This window comes from Paramormyrops kingsleyae, chromosome 1 (genome assembly GCF_048594095.1).
Source record: "Paramormyrops kingsleyae isolate MSU_618 chromosome 1, PKINGS_0.4, whole genome shotgun sequence".
Classification (NCBI taxonomy): Eukaryota; Metazoa; Chordata; class Actinopteri; order Osteoglossiformes; family Mormyridae; genus Paramormyrops; species Paramormyrops kingsleyae.
In genome coordinates, this window is record NC_132797.1 from 32,857,849 (window position 1) to 32,882,216 (window position 24,368).

General features: G+C 45.5%; 1 protein-coding gene across 2 annotated transcripts; it reads right to left on the reverse strand.

Annotated features, from left to right (window-relative positions):
* Nucleotides 1–7,218: 7,218 nt before the first annotated feature.
* On the reverse strand, nucleotides 7,219–14,622 carry sh3glb1a (SH3-domain GRB2-like endophilin B1a). 2 transcript variants are annotated; one of them, XM_023806079.2, is made up of 10 exons: nucleotides 14,383–14,622; nucleotides 13,182–13,323; nucleotides 12,461–12,589; nucleotides 11,319–11,452; nucleotides 10,751–10,843; nucleotides 9,634–9,657; nucleotides 9,440–9,529; nucleotides 8,683–8,783; nucleotides 8,358–8,589; nucleotides 7,219–8,268 (listed from the first exon to the last, which is right to left on the reverse strand). In XM_023806079.2, exons 1-10 carry the CDS (start codon nucleotides 14,443–14,445, stop codon nucleotides 8,161–8,163), a joined length of 1,116 nt encoding a protein of 371 aa, XP_023661847.1. In that variant the 5' UTR covers nucleotides 14,446–14,622; the 3' UTR covers nucleotides 7,219–8,160. The 2 variants fall into 2 exon arrangements, with proteins under 2 accessions (XP_023661847.1, XP_023661848.1); XM_023806080.2 differs by lacking the exon at nucleotides 9,634–9,657 and having other exon boundaries at nucleotides 14,383–14,620.
* Between the last annotated feature and the right edge of the window lie 9,746 nt (nucleotides 14,623–24,368).

Consider the following 24,368-nt stretch of genomic DNA (forward strand, 5'->3'; position numbering starts at 1 on the left):
TGTTTCCTGCTTATGATTACATCCTGGTGACCGTGAGACCCAGCAAGCCTCGGAATCTAACAGACTTTAAAAACAGGAAGCGTACTGATGTTATACGTTAAATATTTATATCTGCAAATGGTAGGAACTGAAACATGAAGATTTTCCATCTGCACAATGAGCGTTGAGAATGAGCAGCTGGGTCATCTCCGGTCTGCCTGATCAGGAAGCTTCTGAGACGGTCAGCTTGCCCACGTGCCATGAATGCAAACATGAGGATGATGGCAGTGGAAACAGTCTTCAAGGTTTGGTCTTTTTTAGGTGGGGGGAGCCTTCTCTGCATTCTCTGAGGGGGGAGGGCTGGGGCCTCTTGAATCTGCACCCGGCGTGACAGAAGTTGAACGTGCAGGCAAACCAGAGTGTAACCAGAATACCGCTGTGGTGATGCTCTGGGTCGTGGTGGTTGGAGGATAGAGAGAGTGAGGTGGAGAGAGCAGAATACGAGCTGGGGAGGCTTCTGCATCCTCCTGCCAGGGCTGGGGGCCTGGGCCAGGTCCAGTGGGAATCATGGTCCACAGCCTTCCAGACTCGCTCACAGGCGTGCTCTCCTCCACGTCGAGGAGGCCCTCCTCTGGGAAGACCTCGCAGACGTGTGCGAGACACCATTTCCCAGGTTAGTCCGTAATCAGCTCCCACTGGCCTGAGGTTTAGGAACTTAACCCAACGACTGTGGGTAACCCCATACAGGAAACGAGTGGCCATGATTGTGCTGGCGGACCTGGCCATTGTGAAACCAGCATGGGCAAATGGGACCTTCCTCCACACTGGCCCCCAGCCTCACTGTTTACCGCAGAAGGGCCCTCACCATGTGTATGACGGCTCTCTGGCCCCTGCTGGCTGTTCCTTCAGCTCCCGTTGTGACCTATGGCCCATTTGCGGGTTCATTTTGAAAATTCTTCTCCGTTCTGGTTTCTGTTTTCCACAACCCCCCCCCCCCCCCCAATCTGCTTCCTCATGCTTCATTAACCCCTGCAGAGTCTCCTCTTGTAAGATGCTCCATCCCACATCAGCTCCATGTCCTGTTCCTGTGTGACCTTATCGGTGAGTGGTGGGTGGCAAACCCCTTGTGCTCCATAATGGGTCTGACGAAAGGTCTTGTGGCTCCCTGCCTGCCTCATGACTTCCTGATTCCTCGGCCGTCTGTGTGACCTTTCAGCGTGACTTTTGCTCTAAACATGTCCTTTTGAATGTCAGTAGACTTGTGTTCCATCATGTGAGCACGATGATGTAGACACCACTAGAGCAGAAAGTGTCTGGGCAGGGACTAGAATGGACTCTGACCTTAACGGTTCACATTAACGCTGCATAGTGAGGGAGACTGTGGAGGTTTCTGATGCTCGATTTTGTTTCCACACACCTGATGTGTGATAAGTATCTTAGCATATGAAATGCCAGAACAGCCCAGTAGATGGGTAAGTTACATAAAAGTAGGCTTTATACTCAGGCACACATCAGACACACTCTTTCCTACATGGAAATACTGATCACCAACAGATCAACTTTGGTCCCTGTGTCCTCATTTGTGTGTTAAGAGAGGAGGATGACAACCATGGCATATCTATACAGTGTTTAATGGTGCAGATTCCACAAAAAAAGGAATTAGTCTGAGAGATAAGCAATCTGGATTCTCTGATTTAGTTTCACTCTGAGAAAAAAAGGTTTCACTTATTCTGGAGCAGAATGATTTTAACACACAGCATGATGTATGTTCATTCACAACCACTCCATCACACAGCTGCAGGGCTGTAAATATGGGTATATAATTTATATTTTAAAACTGGTTTGGCAGTGACTATTGGCTATAAGAGTGGGGTGTCTTAAAGGAGCGTGTTAAAAGGAAGGTTTGTTTGTCGACTACCTGAAGGAGAGTATCCCCAAAGGGGTGAGCAGCCCACTGTTTGGGGCAGACTACAGGTGCGGCACTGAACACCCCCATTATGCGGGGGCTGTGTCAGTGTGGTGTTTTTGGGAAGAGACAGCAGAAAGCGTCAGCTTGAGAGGGCGAGTGACCAACTGTGTTCTCCAAACCACAGCGCAGGAAGTGCGTGTGTCTGCGCTGCCATTTCTGATTAACCCCTTCCTGCCTCTGCCACAGACAATAGCTAAAGGCCAAGGGCGAGTTAAGGTCTGGCACTCGCACCCTCGGCTCTGTTTCACCGAAAAGCCCATTTCGATTCTTTTTAGCGGTACAACTACACAGAGTGTTACACTATAACAAATGCTATGGATTATACACCTTTCCAAAAATATTTGGTCGATTAATATTCTTTATGTGCTGCAAAGAGCTAATAATTAATGAAACAATAACTCATCAGTAACAAGTAACAAAAACCAAAAGCTTTCAGCACTGCTTTTCTTACCCTTGGAAAGAAATTCAGTCTTTGGAGATTTGTGTTAAAAGTGTTAATTAGATTCTAAATGCCACGACTGCCACTTGCTGGCTAATGAAGGAATTACACCAAACGTAAAGGTGTAAGCGCAAACCTCCTAGGGCAGTGGTTCTCAAACTGGGGGCCGCGGCCCCCTGGGGGGCCACCAGAAGGCGCTAGGGGGGCCGCAATCAAAATTGTAGAATCTAAAAAAAAAAAAATTACCTGTATGTAAATCAGGCTTGTCAACCTATGTAAAATATAATGTATTTTAAAAAAAAAATAGAAGTATAAAAAAAATGTTAAATATAAATTTTACATAGCACACTACGCTGCTATGGACATCATAAATTACTGTTCAGTATTCAGTAGTGTTGTAGTCAAGACCGCCTAAACCGAGACCAAGACATTACCGAGACCGGAGGGTATCAAGACCAAGACATTGCCGAGACTTGAGGGTACCAAGACCAAGACCAAGACCAAGTCACACTAAGGCGAGACCAAGACCAAGACTTGTCGAGACCAAGACCAAGACTGAAAACAGACTAGGGCTAGAATCGACATCACATTACCCAGATCAACTGTAGAGAAAAAAGGCATTGCTGTAAAGTGTCATTACTCGTTAAATCAAATTCATGTTATCTTTTCAATTATATTGTCCGTATGTCCATATGTCTCTCATTTAAAATCTCCCAGATTTGTCATAGTTACGAGACCTGATTGAAAATAATATTCTCAGCAATCCTCTCCTATAACCATTTTATCAGACCTCGTCAAGGGAAAGAGATGGGATGTACCAGAAAGATGTTCATATTAAGTCTCTTATACCAGGGACAGAGGCCTCGGGTAAGCTATGAATACAGCTATGTAATGATCTTTTGCTTTGAATTGAAGAGAATGAGCCTCCAGATTGACTTGCACCCCCAAGACCATGCTTTCTAATCAATGTAAAATACCTAATTTATTTGAATTATAACTATGCTATAGACTTCGCGGACATTTTCGGACATTTTTTTGCCGATGTATGATACGATGTGTATGATGTTTGTGGACTGTGAAGCACTGGCAGTGTCCGTGGAGAAAATGTATAAAATGTAACGTTTTTGAAATGGATGCATCTGACTGGTTGCATTTGAATTGAGGCGCGTAATAAATAATGATACTGTTCTGTGAGGATGTGCAGTTTTCTCTTTTTTCCCCATCCCATTGAGACCGCTATGTCCGAGACCAAGACAAGACCGAGACCTAATAGAGTCGAGACCAAGACAAGACCGAGACCAAATAGAGTCGAGACCAAGACAAGACCGAGACCACAAAAATTGGTCTCGAGACCGGTCTCGAGACCAAGACCGGTCTCGAGAACTACAACACTAGTATTCAGTACTTTTGTTGCACTTTTCAGACAATGTTAGTTTTACTGTCAAAACTGTTTTAATACAATGTTATATTTTATGAAATGTAAATTTAACAAACCAGAGAAATAAAGACTACAAACAGAATCTAAAATTAAGTAAAATTGTAAGTTTGAGGATGGTTTGCGTCATGATTTTTTTTTGAGGAAGGGGGCCACAAAAGGATTCACCCTACACCAGGGGGCCTCCTGCTGAAAAAGTTTGAGAACCACTGTCCTAGGGCAACTTGAGGACGCCACCTGGTGGCCTCTTAAATGAACTGTCTCACTAAGGACACGGATTACACAACTCGGGTAATTGTGAGACCATCCCTCCTCCCGTATACATACCCATGCTCAAAATTGTGAGACCACAGCAACATTTTTAGTCTTACTGATTTCTCAGTTCATGGCAATGTGCCCGTGTAAAATATAAAATTTTTGCAACCTACAGCCTGGCTCCACTGCTTCTCATTGATGAACGGCTTCTTTACTTGCTTTATGGGTCTTTATGGGCTTCTAGGAATCCTAACAGTCCTAATTGTCTTAGCAGTGCACTTCACCCCACTTAATGTTCCCCATTCCTTTTGAAGGTCACTTGATGTCATCCTCCGATTTATGAGGCACTCTGATAAGTTGAAGGTCATCTCTGGCATTAGAAAATTGCTTCTGCCCTTTACCTAGCCGGTTTTTGGTTGTTGCCAATGTCCTCTGCTTCACCATGTTTTTGTGTACTGTTGTCTTAGAAACTTTGAGCCTGCAAGCAGCCTGCCTTGCAGTGTAGCCTTCTGCCAGGAGAACCAAGATTAAAACAAGATTTCAGAATGCAAATTCTGAAGAAATAGTGTGGTCTCAATTTTTCCCAGAGTTGCATCTCCCAGATGCCTTAGGAACATCTGGGGATAGGAGGGGGCGGTATGGCAAAAATATATCATGATTCTTTTCAGGCAGGATCATGTCCCAATGTCTTATCACAATTCTTTTTCATGGGGGATTTAAATACTATTTTAAGTTACTCTACAGTAACCATGTTGGCTTGCTTTTACTGGTTTATTCGTGTGTCACAATGGATTTGGCTGACAGATGAACTTTAGATGCATGTATGAGCCATAGAACTGCCTTTGATAGTATTGTGATACACAGCACATTCTAACGATTTCTCTATAAAGAGAGATTGTGATGACATGTTAAGTGTTCACGATCTAATATCGTCAAACTGCTTATCTGGGTGTATTAAGACGCATTCACATGTAGCCACGTAATTGGCCACGTCGCCCAAGTAGCATAGAATTGAAGAAAATTGTTGAATGTCCTCCGGTTACTGTAATGATCTGGGAAGTCGTGATTGTTCGACACCATTATTCACGGCTCGGCGGAGTGCCTCCATCTCCACCTAGCAGGGTTACATATGAGGTGATTGAGGTATGGATTGATTCTGATCGTGTGTGGACTAATCACCCGGAGATTCAAATATGTCGTCCATGATTCACCCATAATATTACTGTGCCGAGGTTGAACTGCACAAACACATTTTCATTGGTCGTCTTATATAACATGTTTCTCACGAATAACTTTTCTCATAGAGAGAGCTAGGACACCTGTCTTGTCTTTCTCTGGGGAAAGGGGCGCTTATCTTGTGTCTCCCAAGGGAAAAGGGAAAGCGTTAGGCAAAATTCTTTGTAAACGCAAGCGCAAGCAGCCTCCCCCGGACAGGAATTGGAGAACGAAGAGCGCATTGCCTGAGGGGAGGGGTGACCCTGGCCAGCTCGCCTCCTGCCCGCACGCGTACCGCTCCCGATATAGTATGAAGAAAGGGGGGAGAACTCAGTGCTGACCGGGGCTCAGCCGTGGGATAAAGCGCGCATCGCCCACACTTCTTGGGACTCAGGTGTTGGTCTCCTGCCAGGACCGAAAGCGCAGTCCGTGTGTGAAGATGGTGAAGATGGGTGATGATGGCACGTCCGAGTCTGAATAGCTTTGCAACTGCTGTGCATTTTAATCATTAGAGGGACTATTTACCTATGCTTATACAGTGGTACCTCGGTTCTCGAACTCACTAGAACTTGAATTTCTTGAAAGTCGAACAAACCAGTTTGACCTAGAACTCGATCTGAATATCAGAGGTCGAACCGTGAACGCTGACCTAATATAAATTGTACGCGCCAGGAAATGAGTCATACTACAATGCAATTCTTACTTGAATGCCGCCTTCACAGACTGGACGATTAACCAAATAAAGCAGCGCAACATTACAGTAACTAACAATAAATAAACCACTAACTTACGTGTACTATTAGAGCATTTATGTAATTTATTTAAACTTTATTTTACCAGGTAAATTAACTGAAAACCAGTCCTCACCGCTTTACGTGATATTCGGGAGAAATTGCAGATTACGCATCAGAACTGCCAGGGATACAAACGTCATGCGTGTAACTAAACTCTTCAGCCAATAAGAGCAAAGGTGTGTTGTCACGGAGGCGGTTCCAGTTTGTGCAGCCGGGTGAGAGGTCGCAATGCATCTAACCGTAATGCATTGCGTCAGGATCAGAATACGTTGCTTTAAGACAGCGCTGTAAGCAAGTCGAACGCACCCAATGACCGAACTGGGGAAACAAACTGAAACGCGGACTTAATACAGAGGACTAATGACAACAACCAGAAACAGCTGATCACATGGGGATCCCACACGAGGTTAACGAGGGGGCGTGGCACACGGAAGGAGCGGACGATCGGGGCAGGACAGGGGTAATGTTGGGATCTTTATCGTTTTGGAAGCCATTAAGAAAAAAATGCTCGTTTTATCCTGTTCATTTTTTTGTTTAAATGCTAAAAAATAAATAAACAAACATATCTAGGTGTAATTTTGGGAGCCGGGAACCAATTAATTGGTTTTCCATTATTTCTTATTGGAAAAATTCGATCAGAACTCGAACTTCTTAGGATTCGATTCGGAGTCCGGACCGGATTAAGTTCGAGAACCGAGGTACCACTGTATTTCCTAATTTTGTATCACTTTGTACTACTTAATGTGTGTGTGGCGTTTCATAATTTTGCCTTATTATAATTGCATAATTTTGTAATCATTATAGGGACTACTTACTATTGCTTAATATATTTCATGATTTTGTCTCACTTTATACTTCATAATTTGTATCACTTTTAATAAATTTTTTCTGAGCGAACCTAAGTGTGCCTGTTTGTTCCTTCAAAAGCCCTATATCCCCCTCTCGTGCCGAAACACCGGTCATACCTCAAAACGACCCAGTCTGACCAAGCTGAGGAAGTCTGCTGTGATCTACTCAGTGTGCTACCCTAACTGTTGGCGGAAGTGTTATGCAGATGATGAGAATGAAAAGTCATTTTACATTAAAATGGGACAAACTGCTTATGATGATCAGTCTTCATGAAAACACCACATTATTAAAACAGGTTGAAACATTCTTTAATACTCTGAAATGCACATGGTCTTTACATGTCTAACTGGACAAATGACAAGAAGCAGACAGGCAGCACACCTTCCACACCCCGGTCGAGCCACTGATATGCACTTCTGCATTGTACGTCTTTAAGGCACTATTAACGACAGGCTGCTTTAAACCCGGGAAGATGAATGCCGCCCTCTCACATGCACTGTGGGCAGCAGACTTTCTGCTTTTAAGGTGGTTGGTCATAATCGCTAAGGCTATAGGGTGAAGGGAAGCTGTCGCACTTTCCCAGGCACTCAGGAGGGCGTGTGGAACCAGCCACGCTTGCACTCAGTCTACGCTATTGTCAGTTAGCAAACCGGCACATGACATATGAGGAGTGCATCAAGTCCACCACAGAAAAATGCCACTTTAAACTGACAAACACCCTGAATGTAGCGTGATTTGATCAGCGCGGTCGCTTTCTAAGGGCCACGTGCGCATGAAAGTATCTATAGTACTGCATAATAGATAATCGATTTACAACATTTCAGTCAATGTTCAAGTGCTTCTTTTTTTTTTTTTGCAGATATTTAAAAAAGTTTAAAAACAATGCAAAAGTCGCCGCCCAGAAGAGGAGTCGGAAGGAACACTTGGCAAACTGGAAGAAGGCATTTAGACATCATGGCGGAGAATGGCCACTGAGTTAGTCAGACGACATGTAAACAGAGGATTAAAACTAATTGAATGTTCGGGAAACAATCCGGCAGATAACGGCCGTCTCCAATACTGAAGCCGTCTGGCCTGGCAGCAGAGGTGGCCTAAGACACTGAGGCGAAGCTGAAGACGCCACTTGGCTAAACCCCACTTGAATATCCAGTATAAATATTACCTCACAGCCAAACAGGCCCCTCCCCCCAATGCCCCCCTCCCCCCACAAAGTCACACCAGGGGCTCAGTTGAGCAGCTCCAGATAGGTGATGGGCACCTTCCCCTTCTGGTTTCCTCGCTCCCCCATCAGCCAGTCCGAGTCCATCCCTGGGACACTCCGCACAGTGATGACCTGGGGGCAGAGAGGCACCTGTAAGCTCCGCCCATGGCCACACCCCCTCACCCCCACACCCCACCCCCAGACCAGAGGACTCCACCTACCTCATCGGCCAGCAGGGAGAGCTCGCTACTACCTGCTGCATCGTAGTCATAGAGCACACGTGCCCGGCGGGTGCCGCTGAAGCTGGGTGAGCCCAGGCCAGACGCGGGGGCAGGTGGGGGCAATGAGGCCTGCACGGTGGGCACGCAGATGCTGGGGGATGTGGTGCCACTGCAGCCGCCACCGCTGGCCGGCTGGGGAGCACTGGAGGCGGAGGTGAAGGTGGTGGGGAAGCTGCGAGCCGGAGGAGAAGGGAGGCCCCCGTTAGCCTACGCTTTCCCCGCATGCCCCGCACTGCAGAGCCGCCTCCCGGACAGCACTCCCTACCTGCCCAGCTGCTTCTGGAGGTCCACCATGTACTGGTAGCACTGGGCGTAGTACGTGGTCTGGGCTTCCACAAAGTCATTTAAGCAGCGCAGGTGGTGTGCCTGGGGGCAGAGCGGTGGGATCACTAGGCATCCTGCCAGCACACTGCTCCCCCTAGTTAAGACAGCGCGTATGCAGGATCTACTACACCAGGGGTGGGCAATCTTATCCGCAAAGGGCTGGTGTGTATGCAGGTTTTTGGGATAACCTTTAGGTCAGCTGTTCAAACCCAGGTGTGAGGACTCTTCAGCAAATCAGTCCTCTAAATAGTGACCTAATTAGGGAGTTGCAGCAAAAACCTGCATACACACCGGCCCTTTGCGGATAAGATTAGCCACCCCTGTACTACACTCTCAGAGTGAGGGAGGGGGCAGCTTTACCAAATCAAGAAGTAAACACAGCTGAAAGCCTTCTCTCTTCCTATCCCCACACCTGCCAGAGGCCACACCCATTTTCCCAGTCCCACCCACAATCCCAAAGCACTAAGAGGTGCCCCAGATACCCAATCCCACCTACAATCACGTTATGTCCATCTCTTAACAGTTCCACATACATTTTCCAGACCTTTCCCAATTTCCCCAGCATGAACTCACAATCCCTATGCTATACCCACACTGTGCAGGCCCCACCCACATCCCCCTCCCCCAATCTCTGCACAGCCAAAGGGCATCTGAAAATCTGGTTCCCCGAGTGGTGCCCTGGGGGGGCGGCGACTCACATGGGTGCTGCTGACCCCCTCCAGCAGAAGCCGGGTGATCTCTGCCTGCCGGTCAAACTCGCTCTGCGTCATGCGCAGCTCCTGCTCCGCCTGCGGGGGTAAACACTGTGACACCGGGTGCCGGGACCCCCTGAGGCCCGATAAGCAGCTGTAACCCACCCCCCACCCATGGTGCCGCTCCTGCTCACACTCACCCTGGTGGCTTCATCCACGCACGTCTGGCAAGCATTCAAATATTAAAGAAAAGTTACATGGTGACCAACTGGGGGTGGGGGGATCAAAGACAGCAGAGCACAGCAAACGTGAATAGAATGTGGCAACACACTTTCAGGATCTGAATGGCTGCCCTATCAGAGCTACACACTTGGTCACATGACAGCACACAGTGAGCACATGTCAGTGCTCAGATGGAAAACAGACAGAGGGCAGTAAAGGAAAGTGCCTTCACTTCCCAGGGTATCAGGACATGACACTCCACGCATATGTATCAGGGCTGGCAGAGACACACTACAGCTCCCCCAATGGCTGGGCGACGGCTAGGGACAGCAGGCAACCCGAAGAAGTGGTGGAGGAGGAAAGAGAGGAACTGTCACCTACATCACACAAGGGGAACTCAGAATACAAGGCAAATTTACCCCCTGCCAACACCTCCTGGTGGGGGCGCTACTGTGAGGCCCACAGACATCTGGGAGACGTTTAAGAAGGTCAAACACATGTCGGTCAAGCAGACAGAAACAAACAATCCTGCCGATAACGTTCACACATTTATTCGAAGGGGGGGCCTCTCTAACGCAAAATCAGCTTTAAACCAAAGCCCCCCCCCGTTTCTGTTCCTAATCCTGAGTTTCCCATGAAGCCCTGCTATTAAAAACTGAAGCCAGGCCGTAAATCAACCCTGATGCCCTCTGGAAACTATAAGCAATCTGGCAGTCATCCACATGGCATCAAGTAAACGTGAAAGTGCTCGTTTGGACAGACACAGAAATGGCCGGCAAGGGGCCGAGAGTTACAGGATGGAACCGCAGAGCCTCTGCTGGCCAAACGGGCCGACCCAAGACAGCAAAAGGGATTAAAACATGAATAAGCCGAAGGCTCCTTTTGCCCCCGTCTTTCACTGAAAATCTCTCCTACTGCACGTTTTATGTTTTGCTGCTCCTGCTCTGATGCTAACCTGCGCTCCTTCCTGGTCCCTCACTGGAAGCTCCGCCTGGCTGCACTCGTACCCAGACAGCTGTATACTTGTGATGTTCTCTCTGCTTTGCTTGTACACATTAAATAGACATGATGTGTAAACGGGAGCCAGGTACATACTGCGACTCTGGCGTCCGCCATCCTGGCCTTCTTCAGCCGAGTTTTCGCAGCATCCAGGTCGAGGCGCTTGTTCTGCAGCAGTTTGCGCTCTTTCTGGATGAAGACAGAGTGGCGTGTGAGGAACATTCCAGAACACACAAAAAAAGCTATTGATGTCAAAGCGTCGATCCACCAGTAAACCCTGAACAAGAGCGCACAGTTAATCCTGTAGCAGGGAAATGATCCAGACCTGAGACTCTAAGGGTTAAATGGCAGGTGGGGCACTTATGTGGCCTTCAAGGGCAAAACGCTGATAGGGCAGCTCCCTGTGGGAGTACAAGCACTGCCTTATTATGTTCATTCAGAGCAGATGCCAAGGGCACCCTGCAATAATCTCAGAACTGTACTGTGAAAATCCCAATGTAAATAGCAGTAACGTCTTCAGTTATTTCTTTCAAATGAATTTTGAAATTGTGCTTTAATTTTTACAGTTTAAGAGTGTATACGGAACAACTTCCTCATACTTAATTAAACCCTTCTTAATGTCAACGCAATGTCACTTGGGTGGGACAGTTGGTCTTTAACTTACTAAAATGGTCTTGAAATCTCCTTCCAAGAAGTTCTTGAACGGCGTGAGGAAGTTGATGGCTGAGCTCTGGATGAACTCGCGCTCTGCACTGCCGATGTGCTTCTGGGTCTCTCCGCATTTAATAAGCGCATTTCCTGCACAAAAGACGACCGGGCTTAGCGAGCAGCATCTGCCTGTTCCTCTGAGTGCTGGTGACCAGGAGGAACCTCGTGCTAAACAGGGTTAGGAGCTTCACTGGCTGAATTACTTGCGGACACCAGAGTGGCGTAAGGACTGCTTGTGAACTGAAGCATGTGACACCCAAACGGGATGGAGGAACAGAGACTTTACTTGTGGATAGGAGTTGAGCAAGAGCCAGTAAGTTCCACATCACTGGTGGGAACACCCAAACAATCAGAACGCACGCTGAATCACAGACCGAGTACAACAAAGTGATCAGTCCTGTACTGTAAAAAGGAACAAGGAGGTGTCACGCAGACTTCAATCAGACACGTAATTAAGATACTTTTGTTCCCTGTACCTGCCACCATTTCATATAGCAAGAGCTGGGAGCCTTTCTGAGCGAGAAACCCGCTGTCAGCTGCCACACCCCAGCCCTCTGCCTGAGGCCAGCATCAGTGATGAGCTTGTGCAGCGTTTGTCCTCAGCCAAACCAACACGCCTTCCGCATACCTTAATAACGGCGGTTCTAATGCAAACACTAAACCGTACCCGGTTCCCCGTTTCCCACTAATTTGGTGGTTCTAAGGCAAACATCAAATCACTGTCTCACGAGCGCTCCAGCATCCACACCTGGGAAGCCCACGTATAAACATGAGCAATCGGAGGCATCCATGTCAGTCAGCTGTTTTATTTAAATGCTAATCTTGTTTTTATTTGTGACCTGCCAACCTTACATTGCAAAAAAAAACTACAATTGTTTACTGAAGGTTGTTCCAAACGAGTTTGTCAGTTTGAAACAACTTGTAAAACACAGTGGGCAACTTCATGCCCGATATGCATGTATGGTTGCATGTTTAGAGAAGTGATACCCAATCCTAATGCTGCCATTTTCCACCCACAGACTAACAGCGTAACATTCAGCCAGGAAAGAGACATTAATTATATCTTTGTGTCTCCACTGCACTCCAAGGCAGGCTTACCATAAGCAGTGCCTGGCCCAAACTCGCTACCGGAGTCTTCCATAGTCTGGCCCAGCTGCTCATGGTTGTTCATTCGGGACGGAGCTTTCTTTTCCAGCTTCTCGTACAGAAATTCCTCTATTCTTACATCTGCAAATCAAGCCAAGAAAATTTGATTAGTGCAGAATTTGAGCCCTGAGACACCCTATCTGTTGTTTATTACGTGACTCACTAGATGAAAGATAAAAGTATGGTTGGTAACTTTGAGCATTAATTAGATTTCCTCCTAAGAAGAGTGCTGTGACAAGACAGTAACTCGGGAAACATGTTTACTGTGTAGGTAGAAGCACTCTATTATAGAGAAGACTCAACTGTGAGAAAATCACAATGCTCCTCAAGTTTTTCCGAAGTTCAGAACTGAAGATAACACAGTCAATGTTTTGGGCAGAGCGGTAAAGTAAATCTTTCCTACTTCTTGTGCCATTTTGGACAAGTGCAGGATGGCAGAACTATAGACAAGTCCAGGTAGGAGGGTTCTGGGTGTATAAATTCATCAGGCAAGCAGCTTCTGTCATTCTACTTCAAGAGCGAATCACACTGATATTTATAGTGGATAATGTGTAAACAAACAAGCAGAAACGAACTCCTAGTTTAAAAGTTTTTAGCTGTCATACAAAGATGACACAAGGAGGGTTGACTGTAAGCCAGGGGGTTCCTGACCAGGGCCCCTGGCCCACCTTACTTGGGTTTGGCTGCAGCAGGACCTCTGTCTGCTTCATGATCTTCTCTGTCCAATGCTTGGTGCATTCTGCTCGGGTGAGGAGGTTCTCCAGATGGGCGTCTAATTCTGTTTTCTCAGCCTGTCCAAGCTTTTCCTCAGTGTACTAATGCAAAGAGGACAAAAGCCATGTCAGAGTCTGAATGAAACGTCCAACCTGTCCCCTCCCCCTTCTGTGACCAAGAGCCCCAGCTGGTCTTCAATAAGGTGTCAAACACGAATGTGTAGCTGGCCAGTCAGTGACAGCGTGCATAGCGTTTTACCAAGGTAATGTTGGCCTGAATGGTGGAACTACTCTACAGACAAGGGCCCGAGGGGACACTGCTCATCAGTAGCAAGAAAAGTTTACTAAAAACTAAGGACAGGTCGCGTCTTCAAGTTATCACAAAGCGTGAGTTCTTCATTTTACGTTACACCAGTAAAATAACACCATCAATAACAACGAACTGGGGCCTGTATCAGGAAGCCGAGCAACTTGTTGGATTTAAGGTAGACTGAACTTAATATGAGTGACCGAAGATCATGTCCCTTTAAACTGGGGTACCACAAATCGAACAAGTTATCCGACTAAGCAAGAAATCCGGGCAGGCCCCTGGTGTCCAGTTCACTTTCCGTTAGCGGTGTTAGCCGCTAACGCATCTCGTATACCTTTTACGGCTCCTTATCGGTCACAGTTAGCTTCAGTTAAACACCACGTTTCGTTTATAAAATCCCATTCCTGCTTAAAGAACTAACGTATCCGTGCTATTTTCGCACAGTCAGTTGTCAGCTTTAAAATAAAAAGTGTTAAACCAACGCCCAAAAAGGCCCCGCTTCCTCAGCGAATCCCGTGACGCTAGCGGGCTAACGCTAACTCGCCTGCTAACGCCAGGCTAGCTGCTATCGTTTACCCAGCCGCCGATAACGTTAGCATGTCAATCCAGCTGCAACTAGCCTACCTGCTAGCGGTAGCACAGAAGCCGTTAACATATCCGCTAACGTTAGCCTTACTGTTAATCCAGCTGCTGTTAGCCTAGCTCATATTTCAAACGAAACCCAGGTAAGAAGTGTAACCGGCTGGCGACAAAGTCTGGATTACATGCGAGGTCCAAACCGAAAAAAATTGAATCTTCTGCAGTCCCGGTCCATTGTACTCTAATAAAAACAGGGAGGCTCGATTTATTACCTGCACAGCCCGACTGAAGAAAGTGCCGGCGTCCGCCGCCAGCCTTTTGACGTTGAAGTCCATGTCGGCTCCTACAAACTCAGCTGGGGACTGACTCCCTGCTTATCCGGCACCGTCGGAGGGGGCCGAAACGCGGCTTCCTGCGCCCTGACCGTGCTTCCTGGTTTGGACCCGGACGGTGTCCCTCCCACCGCGGCAAGGCAGCGCTCGGCACTGCGGCTGGAAACGGCTACAAACGCCCCTCGCTGGGGTCCGCCCCTTACAGGATACTCTATTATGGAAAGATATTAATATGATGAAAGTACTAGGCACCCTTTTTCTCTATTTGTTTAACCCTGTATTCAAGAGTGATATCCAGCATCATCACCATGCTGAATTTACTCTGGTTGAATGTATATTAATTCGACATAATGTGTTAAATATCAGAATAATTCAGCACACAAAAGGGGAACAGTAAAACTGTTAATAAAAGATAATAATAATAATAATAATAATAATAAAAGTGGTTCAACGCACTACGTAGCCTACTTTGGGACATTATAAATAATTATAGCCTACTTTAAGCTCACAAAAGACATTTTTGAATGCTCAGTGGGATTACCTAATATTTATCGTACAAGACAGGCGCATTGCTATCCCGTAAATTCACTGATGTACACTAGGTGGCAGGATATACCCGTCGTTAGATTTCTTTATTACTGAGCAAATGTAGCGACGGCGGTAACACGTTTCCGAGCAGAAATAAATAACATGCAAATACTGAAAATATTTAAGTGGAATTATAAAGCGAAATAATGCTTATTGCGATGCTGATGTATCTGATTAGTCCCACCACCAGTATAAACGGCGTTTCACTAACATCATATATTAATCACAGCTTTGCCTGATGCATAATTAAACATTTCACAAGGCGCGAATGATATTGATATCAAATGCAATTAAACTGGATAAAAGGGTGTGTGTATTATGTTTAATAAAAGTCCAAGCGTTTATTTTACTAAATGTAATTTCTGCAGTCAGGCTTGGGATTACTTTTGTAACATTACGGCACATGCACAAGAAAACCAGTAAGAAAACACCCCCTCCCCCTCAAGAGAGTGAAAGAATTAAATGTGATCTGCGGCACATTTCTCCAGATGTTACAGGAAGTGAGTGCTGCCTTCTTGTGCCAGGTCAGACGCTGCGTTTCTTTTTTACATGAATGAAAAAAGAGAGGGATCAGCAGCCTTGTCAACGCCAAAGCTGGCGGCTTGCTTACGCCCGGTGCCGCAGGAACCCCCGCTGATGCCCACCGCCATACCCGGACTTTGCGCTTGGTGTGGACCCAGGAGTCACTTGCTGAGTCAGCGCAGCTGCTCCACAGTACAGCTCGTAAAGTTTTTGACAGTCCCAAAACACTTCTGCAAAATCGCTCTACAGAACAGCGCAGCTGGGGGATGTTTTTAGATGTAACACGTTGAAAGGACACTTCGTTCGCTGCTCTGTGTAAATATAAACTATTTTATGTGCACAAGTAAAACTCAGTGTATTAGCCAACTAACCTGTTCTGTCTTTAAACCGCATCTCTAGCACAAGCCGTTCCTTGCGCTGGTATTATCTGTCCGTGAGGTCCTTCTCGTTGCGTCCTTGGCTGATTTACAATGGTATTTGTCATTTGCCATAATATTATCAGGCTGGTTATTTCTGAGACCACACTATGGATTTTGGTAAACTCAAATTCTAAGACTTGGATGTATACATGTTTAATTAATAGGTATATGACCTGGCAGGAATGCTGGCTTATTTTGGACCAGAAGCCGTTGTATTCTGGCATAATTTCTGCCGACGGTCCCTCGTCTGTGTCCCCAGCCGTCTGTCGTAAGCTGAAGGACACTGGGTCCCAAACCTCAGACGGAAGCTTGGTCAGAGTGGTATCAGCCCTTTGGAGGAGACATCCTGCCTTCCCCTGTCAGGAGAGGTTCTGCCGTGCAGTAGAATTGATGAATGACATCATTAGTGACGGACTGCAGCTCCAGATGCCTTCATTCATCGGGAATGCTTCCTGGTGCGCAGCAGCCATTTTAATGAATGAATGATCCCGCTAACTGACACCAACTGGTGTCATGGAGAGGAGGCCCTGGGGGGTGGGGGGGTTAGGGAGAAGGGGGGTGGTGGTGGCTACATTTTCTGAGCATTGTTTGGGCTTTGGGACAGAGTTTTGTGGTTGTAAAAGAACGAGAGGGGGCATGTTGTCAGGACATGAATCCTCGAAACACGATTACAGAATGACAGATTGCTTTCATCCGCACTAATGAGTCAGAATGAGCAGAATTCACCACCTAGATAAGTCAATGAACCAGCCAAGTCTACCTACTGAATGCTGAGCTAGCCAGCCACATTAGACCTCTATGGGGTCACCGTGTAGCATCCTGTCCTGTTGTGCGTGTCCTGTGCGTTCCACGGACCCTGCCCTCTGACAGCACTGATATCATCATTTGTGTATATTGTTTACGTTTTATAACCAGGTCGAAGGTATTACAGTTGTTCATCTTAGTAAATTGGATGTGAGTAACAACTTGTACAAAGATACAAAAATGCTGCATTATGGGTAGTGGGTGATCCAGGGGTGTCACCATTATATTCAAGGGACATTCATGCCCCGAGTTTCTACTGCCTCTCGATATCAGCCTTAAACTGTTAACTGTAAGTCCTCTATAGAGTTCAAATCTGGGCATCCACAATGTCACATTCACAGCATGACTTTGGATTGGAGTCCAGTGTCCCTAGAGTAAATGTTCATTTGCAATAAAAACATAGGAAGTAGTGCTAGGGGACCAGGTCCTGTCACATTATATTTTTAACTGCATTAGTGTGTAACGATGCATGCAGAGTACCATGAATGATCATGTGAAATATGTTTCAGAATACCAAAGTAACTCCAGATTAATTCATTGAAGAGGAACGATTGCACCACATAGTTCCCGTAATACTATAAATCTGTTTGATTTTGGCATGAGTCACAGAACCAGCGCATGGAAGCATGCTGAAATAAACTCTTTTAGATAGTGTTTTTTAAAATGAACAGGAGTCTATTTTGCAATGAACCAATCCACCTGAACTCGGTAAAGGCAAACTCCAGGGTTATGATGTAAAGTTGAACCGTAGATCAGTGCACTATTAACGCTTCTCTTACCAAAGCGGGACACAGTATCTACAATGAACCGTGCCTGTGAGTTATTTCACTCTCTGTAACACTGAGAATCCACAAAACATATTTAGCCAGATGTACATAATACTATTCAAATACTGCTTTTTTTTTTTTTTAGACCTTTTTAACATTTTTACTGTTATGCACTTGTGGTTTTAATGCAGTCAGACCAGAATACAACCTGGATCTGGCAACCTGCCCAGGAGAGACAGAGTCCTCCATAGCCATGTAATGACTAGTCAAAACGGTTCTGTCTACATATGCAAGGTCTGTCAGACACAGCAATTATCCTGCTGCAGAACGTGGTGTTTGTATCCAAACTGTTTATGTTGTACATCTGCAAGTGAAAAATAGCTACTTAAAGGGGATTGACTCCAAAACACATAATGAAAGAGAAAGTGCTTTTCTACAGATCGGTGTTGAATGATGAAGGTCCACATTTTGCATACACAAAGTACTATGAACCCTATTACCAGAGGACCTACCCTTTACTCCCTAAATATTCACCATCTAACAGCATGGGCATATTTCTGTGACTTTTCATTGGAAACCTACAGAGTGGAACAACTGTACATGTCAGTATTTCTCTCATCTCGGTGTTGCTGCTCCGTCTGGCTGGTTTATCTCATCTCGGTGTTGCTGCTCCGTCTGTTTGGTGTATCTCATCTCGGTGTTGCTGCTCCGTCTGGCTGGTGTGTCTCATCTCTGTGTTGGTGCCTGCTCCGTCTAGCTGGTGTGTCTCATCTCGGTGTGCAAAGGGATGGATTTTACATAAAGGAAGGAAGAAAAAGAGAAAGGCTTTGAAAATCGTTAAGGCAGAGGGTGTTTTGACACCTCCTGCTACTGGACTTCTCTAAAAAGTGTCACTTCTTTGTCAAGTATCTCTTGGTTAAACGGATGCCTTGCCAATATATGCTTTCTTGTAAGGGTGTAGATATAGGTATAGACGGAACAAGGGCGTAGATTTAGGTATAGACAGAACAAGGGCGTAGATTTAGGTAGAGTCCAGTGTCCCTAGAGTAAATGCTCATTTGCAATAAAAACATAGGAAGTAGTGCTAGGGGACCAGGTCCTGTCACATTATATTTTTAACTGCACCGAGATAATAAAAGAGAAAGTGCTTTTCTACAGATCGGTGTTGAATGATGAAGGTCCACGTTTTGCATACACAAAGTACTATGAACCCTATTACCAGAGGACCTACCCTTTACTCCCTAAATATTCACCATCTAACAGCATGGGCAGATTTCTGTGAATTTTCATTGGAAACCTACAGAGTGGAACAACTGTACATGTCAGTATTTCTCTCATCTCGGTGTTGCTGCTCCGTCTGGCTGGTGTGTCTCATCTCGGTGTTGGTGCTCCGTCTGGCTGGTGTATCTCATCTCTGTGTTGCTGCTCGCTCCGTCTGGCTGATGTGTCTCATCTCGGTGTTGGTGCCTGCTCCGTCTGGCTGGTGTGTCTCATCTCGGTGTTGGTGCCTGCTCCGTCTGGCTGGTGTGTCTCATCTCGGTGTTGGTGCCTGCTCCGTCTGGCTGGTGTGTCTCATCTCGGTGTTGGTGCTCCGTCTGGCTGGTGTATCTCATCTCGGTGTTGCTGCTCGCTCCGTCTGGCTGATGTGTCTCATCTCGGTGTTGGTGCCTGCTCCGTCTGGCTGGTGTACACGTACCACCATGCTTTTCTATAACACTCCTGTACCATTAAAGGACATCATCTCTCAGCCCTTTCATACTTTATGATTCTCAGCTCCCCCTCAATCCCCTGTATGACCAAAGGTGACAAGTCTTTTCGATAATGGTGACACCCTCACTGGGAGTTGTGGGAAATTCCAGAATAGCATCCTCGATTTGCACACCTTGAAGGAAAATGGAAAACAAAAAATATATATTTATTTATTGCTTAAAAATAAGTTTGGAGTCCAGTTACAAGAAATGTGGCGATCATACAAAATGACTGAGTTCTGGAGGGATTCCCTGTGATCTTGCATAGCAGACATCACCTGCTTACTCATTTATTTGCCTTTCACTACAATATCTGTTAGATGCAAACACCTACTGTGGGCTGTAGAGCACTGCATAATCTGGGAAGCCTTTTCAGCTGCTCAGATGGCGGGACCTGGGGGCTCATGTCACTCCAACTAGGAGGGGGACCTCCTGGAGAAGATGGTCCTTCTCACAGCCAAAGTGCATATAGAAAAATGTCAGAGTGTAAGTGGAGATGTTCTCCTGAAGATTTATCTGGCCGTGGCTTTAAGGGTCAATGATAACGTCACTCAGGGTGTCCCCTGCCTCATGCCCTGTGATGGACTGACATCCAGTGCAGGGTGTCCCCTGGGATAGCCCTAGGCTCAAAGCAACGCTGCACTGGACAAGCAGTTGTGCAAAGGGATGGATTTTACATAAAGGAAGGAAGAAAAAGAGAAAGGCTTTGAAAATCGTTAAGGCAGAGGGTGTTTTGACACCTCCTGCTACTGGACTTCTCCAAAAAGTGTCACTTCTTTGTCAAGTATCTCTTGGTTAAACGGATGCCTTGCCAATATATGCTTTCTTGTAAGGTTGTAGATTTAGGTATAGACGGAACAAGGGCGTAGATTTAGGTATAGACGGAACAAGGGCGTAGATTTAGGTATAGACGGAACAGGGGCGTAGATTTAGGTATAGACGGAACAAGGGCGTATATTTAGGTATAGACGGAACAAGGGCGTAGATTTAGGTATAGACGGAACGGGGGCGTAGATTTAGGTATAGACGGAACGGGGGTGTAGATTTAGGTATAGACGGAACAGGGGCATAGATTTAGGTATAGACGGAACAAGGGCGTAGATTTAGGTATAGACGGAAGCAATGTTTAAACTATACCTGCATAGATTTAGGTATAGACGGAACAAGGGCGTAGATTTAGGTATAGACGGAACAAGGGCGTAGATTTAGGTATATACGGAACAAGGGCGTAGATTTAGGTATAGACGGAACAGGGGCATAGATTTAGGTATAGACGGAACAAGGGCGTAGATTTAGGTATAGACGGAAGCAATGTTTAAACTATACCTGCACCCTTGTTTTTCTGACTGCTTGCCTGTGCCACAGATGTAGCTCCATCTGCTTATTTGGGTTATACCAGTTATTCAAAATGAAGCTTGAAATAATAGCATAGGAGAATCAAGCATTATATAAGTAATAATTGGGTTCAAATTGCATGACGCTAAATACTGTTAAGTATACTTTCAGTTTTGAATGTACCGCAAAGATTAGCTTTGTATTGCTGGAATTGACCAACGTTGTCACTGTAAGACCATTGTGCCAACACACGACAGGAAGTAATTTCCCAAATTAAGGTAATAGTTTGACACTTAAATTCTCTTTAGGTCCATCTTTCAACTGTTTGCCCTCGACAGAGTGACGGGTTTGTAAATCATTCATACAATTAGATTATATTAACTCACAAACTGGGTGCAGATTTAGGCATGGATGTTAGTGATATGTCACTAACAGTATTGTAGGTGGACTGTGTGTGTTTAGGGGGGCTGATTTGGTCCCTACCAGTGTTGAAACAAAACCTACGCCCTTGGCAGGTTTAAACCTCAGATCCAGTGTGCCCATCCGCACGGTTTCTCAAATAATTTACTTACCGAAAGGGTTCGTTATCATGTGAGCTCATGAATAAAAAACACAAAAAATGAAAACCCGGCCCCTCCCCCAGGAAGGCCATCTGTGACATTTCCATGTCAGTTACTACGTACCTACAAAGACAATCTGCCATAATCCCGTCTAAAATGTGTAATACAATGCTGTGCACATTACGAATGTTATTACAATAAAATTCGTGTCCTGTTATTATTGAAATGAATTATAGGCTTGAGGTAGTAAAGATGTAGCGAAGTTGTAAAATATCTTTTGTATGTCGGAGCTCCCGTTGCTTTGACGAATGAGCAAATGATCCCCATTCGACCACTGAAACATCCGTAATCCATTTCATGTATACTCAGCTATAGCAAAATAAATCAGACAAAACCCTTCTTGCGCCGACTTTTAGTGAAAATGCAGAGCTACTCGCTATATCACGAATTGTATTAATTTTAAGAACATGCAATGAAATTGCTGCTTAAAGAACATGCATGTGCGTTTCGCCAAATGGATAACCATAACAATTAGAGGGGACCAAAATATAGGCTGCCGGGCAATACTCATTTCGTTCCGGATAGCCTCTATAGCCCAAATCACCAAATGTAACTAGTTTGTTGTTTTTCAGTTTCCAGATTGTGTTAATCAACCGATGTGAAGAAGCCTGCAAGCCCGAGACTGCAGAAGACCAGGGAAAACTAATTTTATTAAGCAAATAAGTATAACTGCTACAGTACAAAGCAGGCTGCTCATTACTCAGAAACCGATTCAGAAACTCGGCTAGTAGGACTATTTCTACGATTATATAGCCTATATCTCTGTTTCACTTAACACTATATAACTCTTTGCACGTATAACATTTATCGCGTATCGTATGTACTGACATTTCAAACCCATCACCACGTCGTTGCCATTTCCGAGAACGGGCGAAGAAAACACGTTTACTTCTGTCTCTATTTCACAAAACAATCGGCTTTATGAAAAATAAAGGTGAATCACACGTACAGTAAAAGCTCTTAGGCATTTATGAACGGTGGCTTATACAAGAATGTATTAGAAAATATTTTTCAAGCACTTTATATGTTTACAAGTCTGTTATATTGTTTTCGGATATCAACTGTCCTGCATTAAAGGAACATTGAGATCATTTTTAGGCCGAAATATGTTTTTATTAGTAAGTCTGGCAAAATTCAGGAATAATGTGACAACACGAGTCTATAGTCTCAAAAGCATGCTTTGCATAAAGTAGATATCAATTAAGAATACTGCGATAGGGCTGCCATTTCCAAACACTTAGATCTTACAATATTATAATTACCTATTTTATAATAATGGCGCTGATTTGAGGCAGCATCAATTATCCGCCCGTCGCACCGCACTGAGCACACGGCGTAGCGCAAAAAGGCCGATGGAGAGCGGGCATCAATACCGATACCGGCCCTAGGCTGGTCCGCCGGTGCTCCGCCCGGAGCCTCTGATCATCTGCTAGCCCAGCAGGGAGATGGCACCGCGTGCCAAGGCTCTGAAATAGCGCCGGGGGAAGTGGAGGTGGACGTGCACTTCCAGCACACTGCGCTTCGGACTTCCTGCCTGTCGGTCCGCCGTATCAGAGAGGCTGGAGCGGATCTGCTGCACCGCAGTGTCCCGGGACCGAAAGTCATCAAGACCAGAAAGGCATACTAATATACTAGCCTACTTTTATTCCTTTTTAACTAATAGCCTACCGAATTATGTCAAGGGTGTTTAATTCAGTATTGGTGGGTATGTGCATCCCAGGATTTATCTATAATCTTCGCCCTGACTTAATGATGTTCTTAGTATTTTGATTTTGATAAATGATATTTCAAGTTTTTTTTCGGCAAAATCAGGAAGTGGCCATTTGAAGGCTGCATTTCCAGGGAAACGTGCATTGTTGGATTGATTTAAACAGTGATTGTAGTTACATTATAGCGGCAAGCCTTTCCTGAACTATCCAAGGGCTAGGCGACGTCTACAAGCAGCAGAAACATGCCTGCTGGAAACCTGGCGGCGATGTTCTGACAAAACGTCCTCCTTTATCAAAACATCCTACCGCAGTGCTAATCGATAGCCCTAACCCTAACTCTTACCCTAACCCCCCAAAAACCCCTAAAACCCCTACCTTAACCCTAACTCTAACCCCTAAAACCTAACCCTAATCCCAAGACGGTGAAACTGCATATGCGCAGAAAGGCTCGATAGCACGTATGTCTCGATAGGTAGGATGTTTTGTCAGAACACCGGCACCCCTCAAGATCTGCTGGTACTGAATAACAAGAGGAGTCCCAACACCTGTTTTCCCCAATTTTCACTGCACACGGCGAAACATTCACTTTAAATACATAAAAACACCAGGGATCACGTCTGCATTTTACCAACACAGAGTAATCAAAACACTCTTTATTCCCTCATTGCCAGTAGTGTTCCGTAGCCCGTGTACAAGTGTTGCATTACACATAAACACGCATGAGCTTGCAGTTTGTTCACAGTACATAAAACTTCTCATTCTCATTTCTACAGATTGTCTAGCCATTTATTACATTTGCCATGCTGATTTTACTTTTTTCTGTTATAGGCCTAATATTAAATTTACCTACAGTAACCAGAAAAACATAATGGGTTTGTATATGAACGATACGGTTTTGTTTCGGCTTTTACAGTTCACAGTTGTTCTCTTTATACAACTTATATAAAGTGATTTTGCAGAACACACACACACACACACACACACACACACACAGTTGGTCTTCCTATCTAAATGGGGACCGTCCATTAATTTCTATGGGAAAAACCCCAATCCCAATCACGGCACCCAGGGGCGGATTAACGCACAGGCTAGATATGGCTTAAGCCTAGGGGCCCCACGTGTGCCAGCCTGCAAGGGGGCCCCCATTGGCGCGGAGCGGGGCTGGGTTGGGGGGCCCACAGACTACTGTAGCCTAGGGGCCTCCGTACACCTTAATCCGCCCCTGACGGCACCCTTAACCCCTACCAATCACTAATCTTATAACCATAAGTAACCAACCCAAATACAAAACTTTTGGCATTTTTACTCTTTTGATTGCATTCACAGATTTTTTTTTTATATATAAAACTGAGGTTATCCAAATGGGGACCTCAAAAGATGTCCCACAATTTGGTCCTCAAATGTTATCTATGCA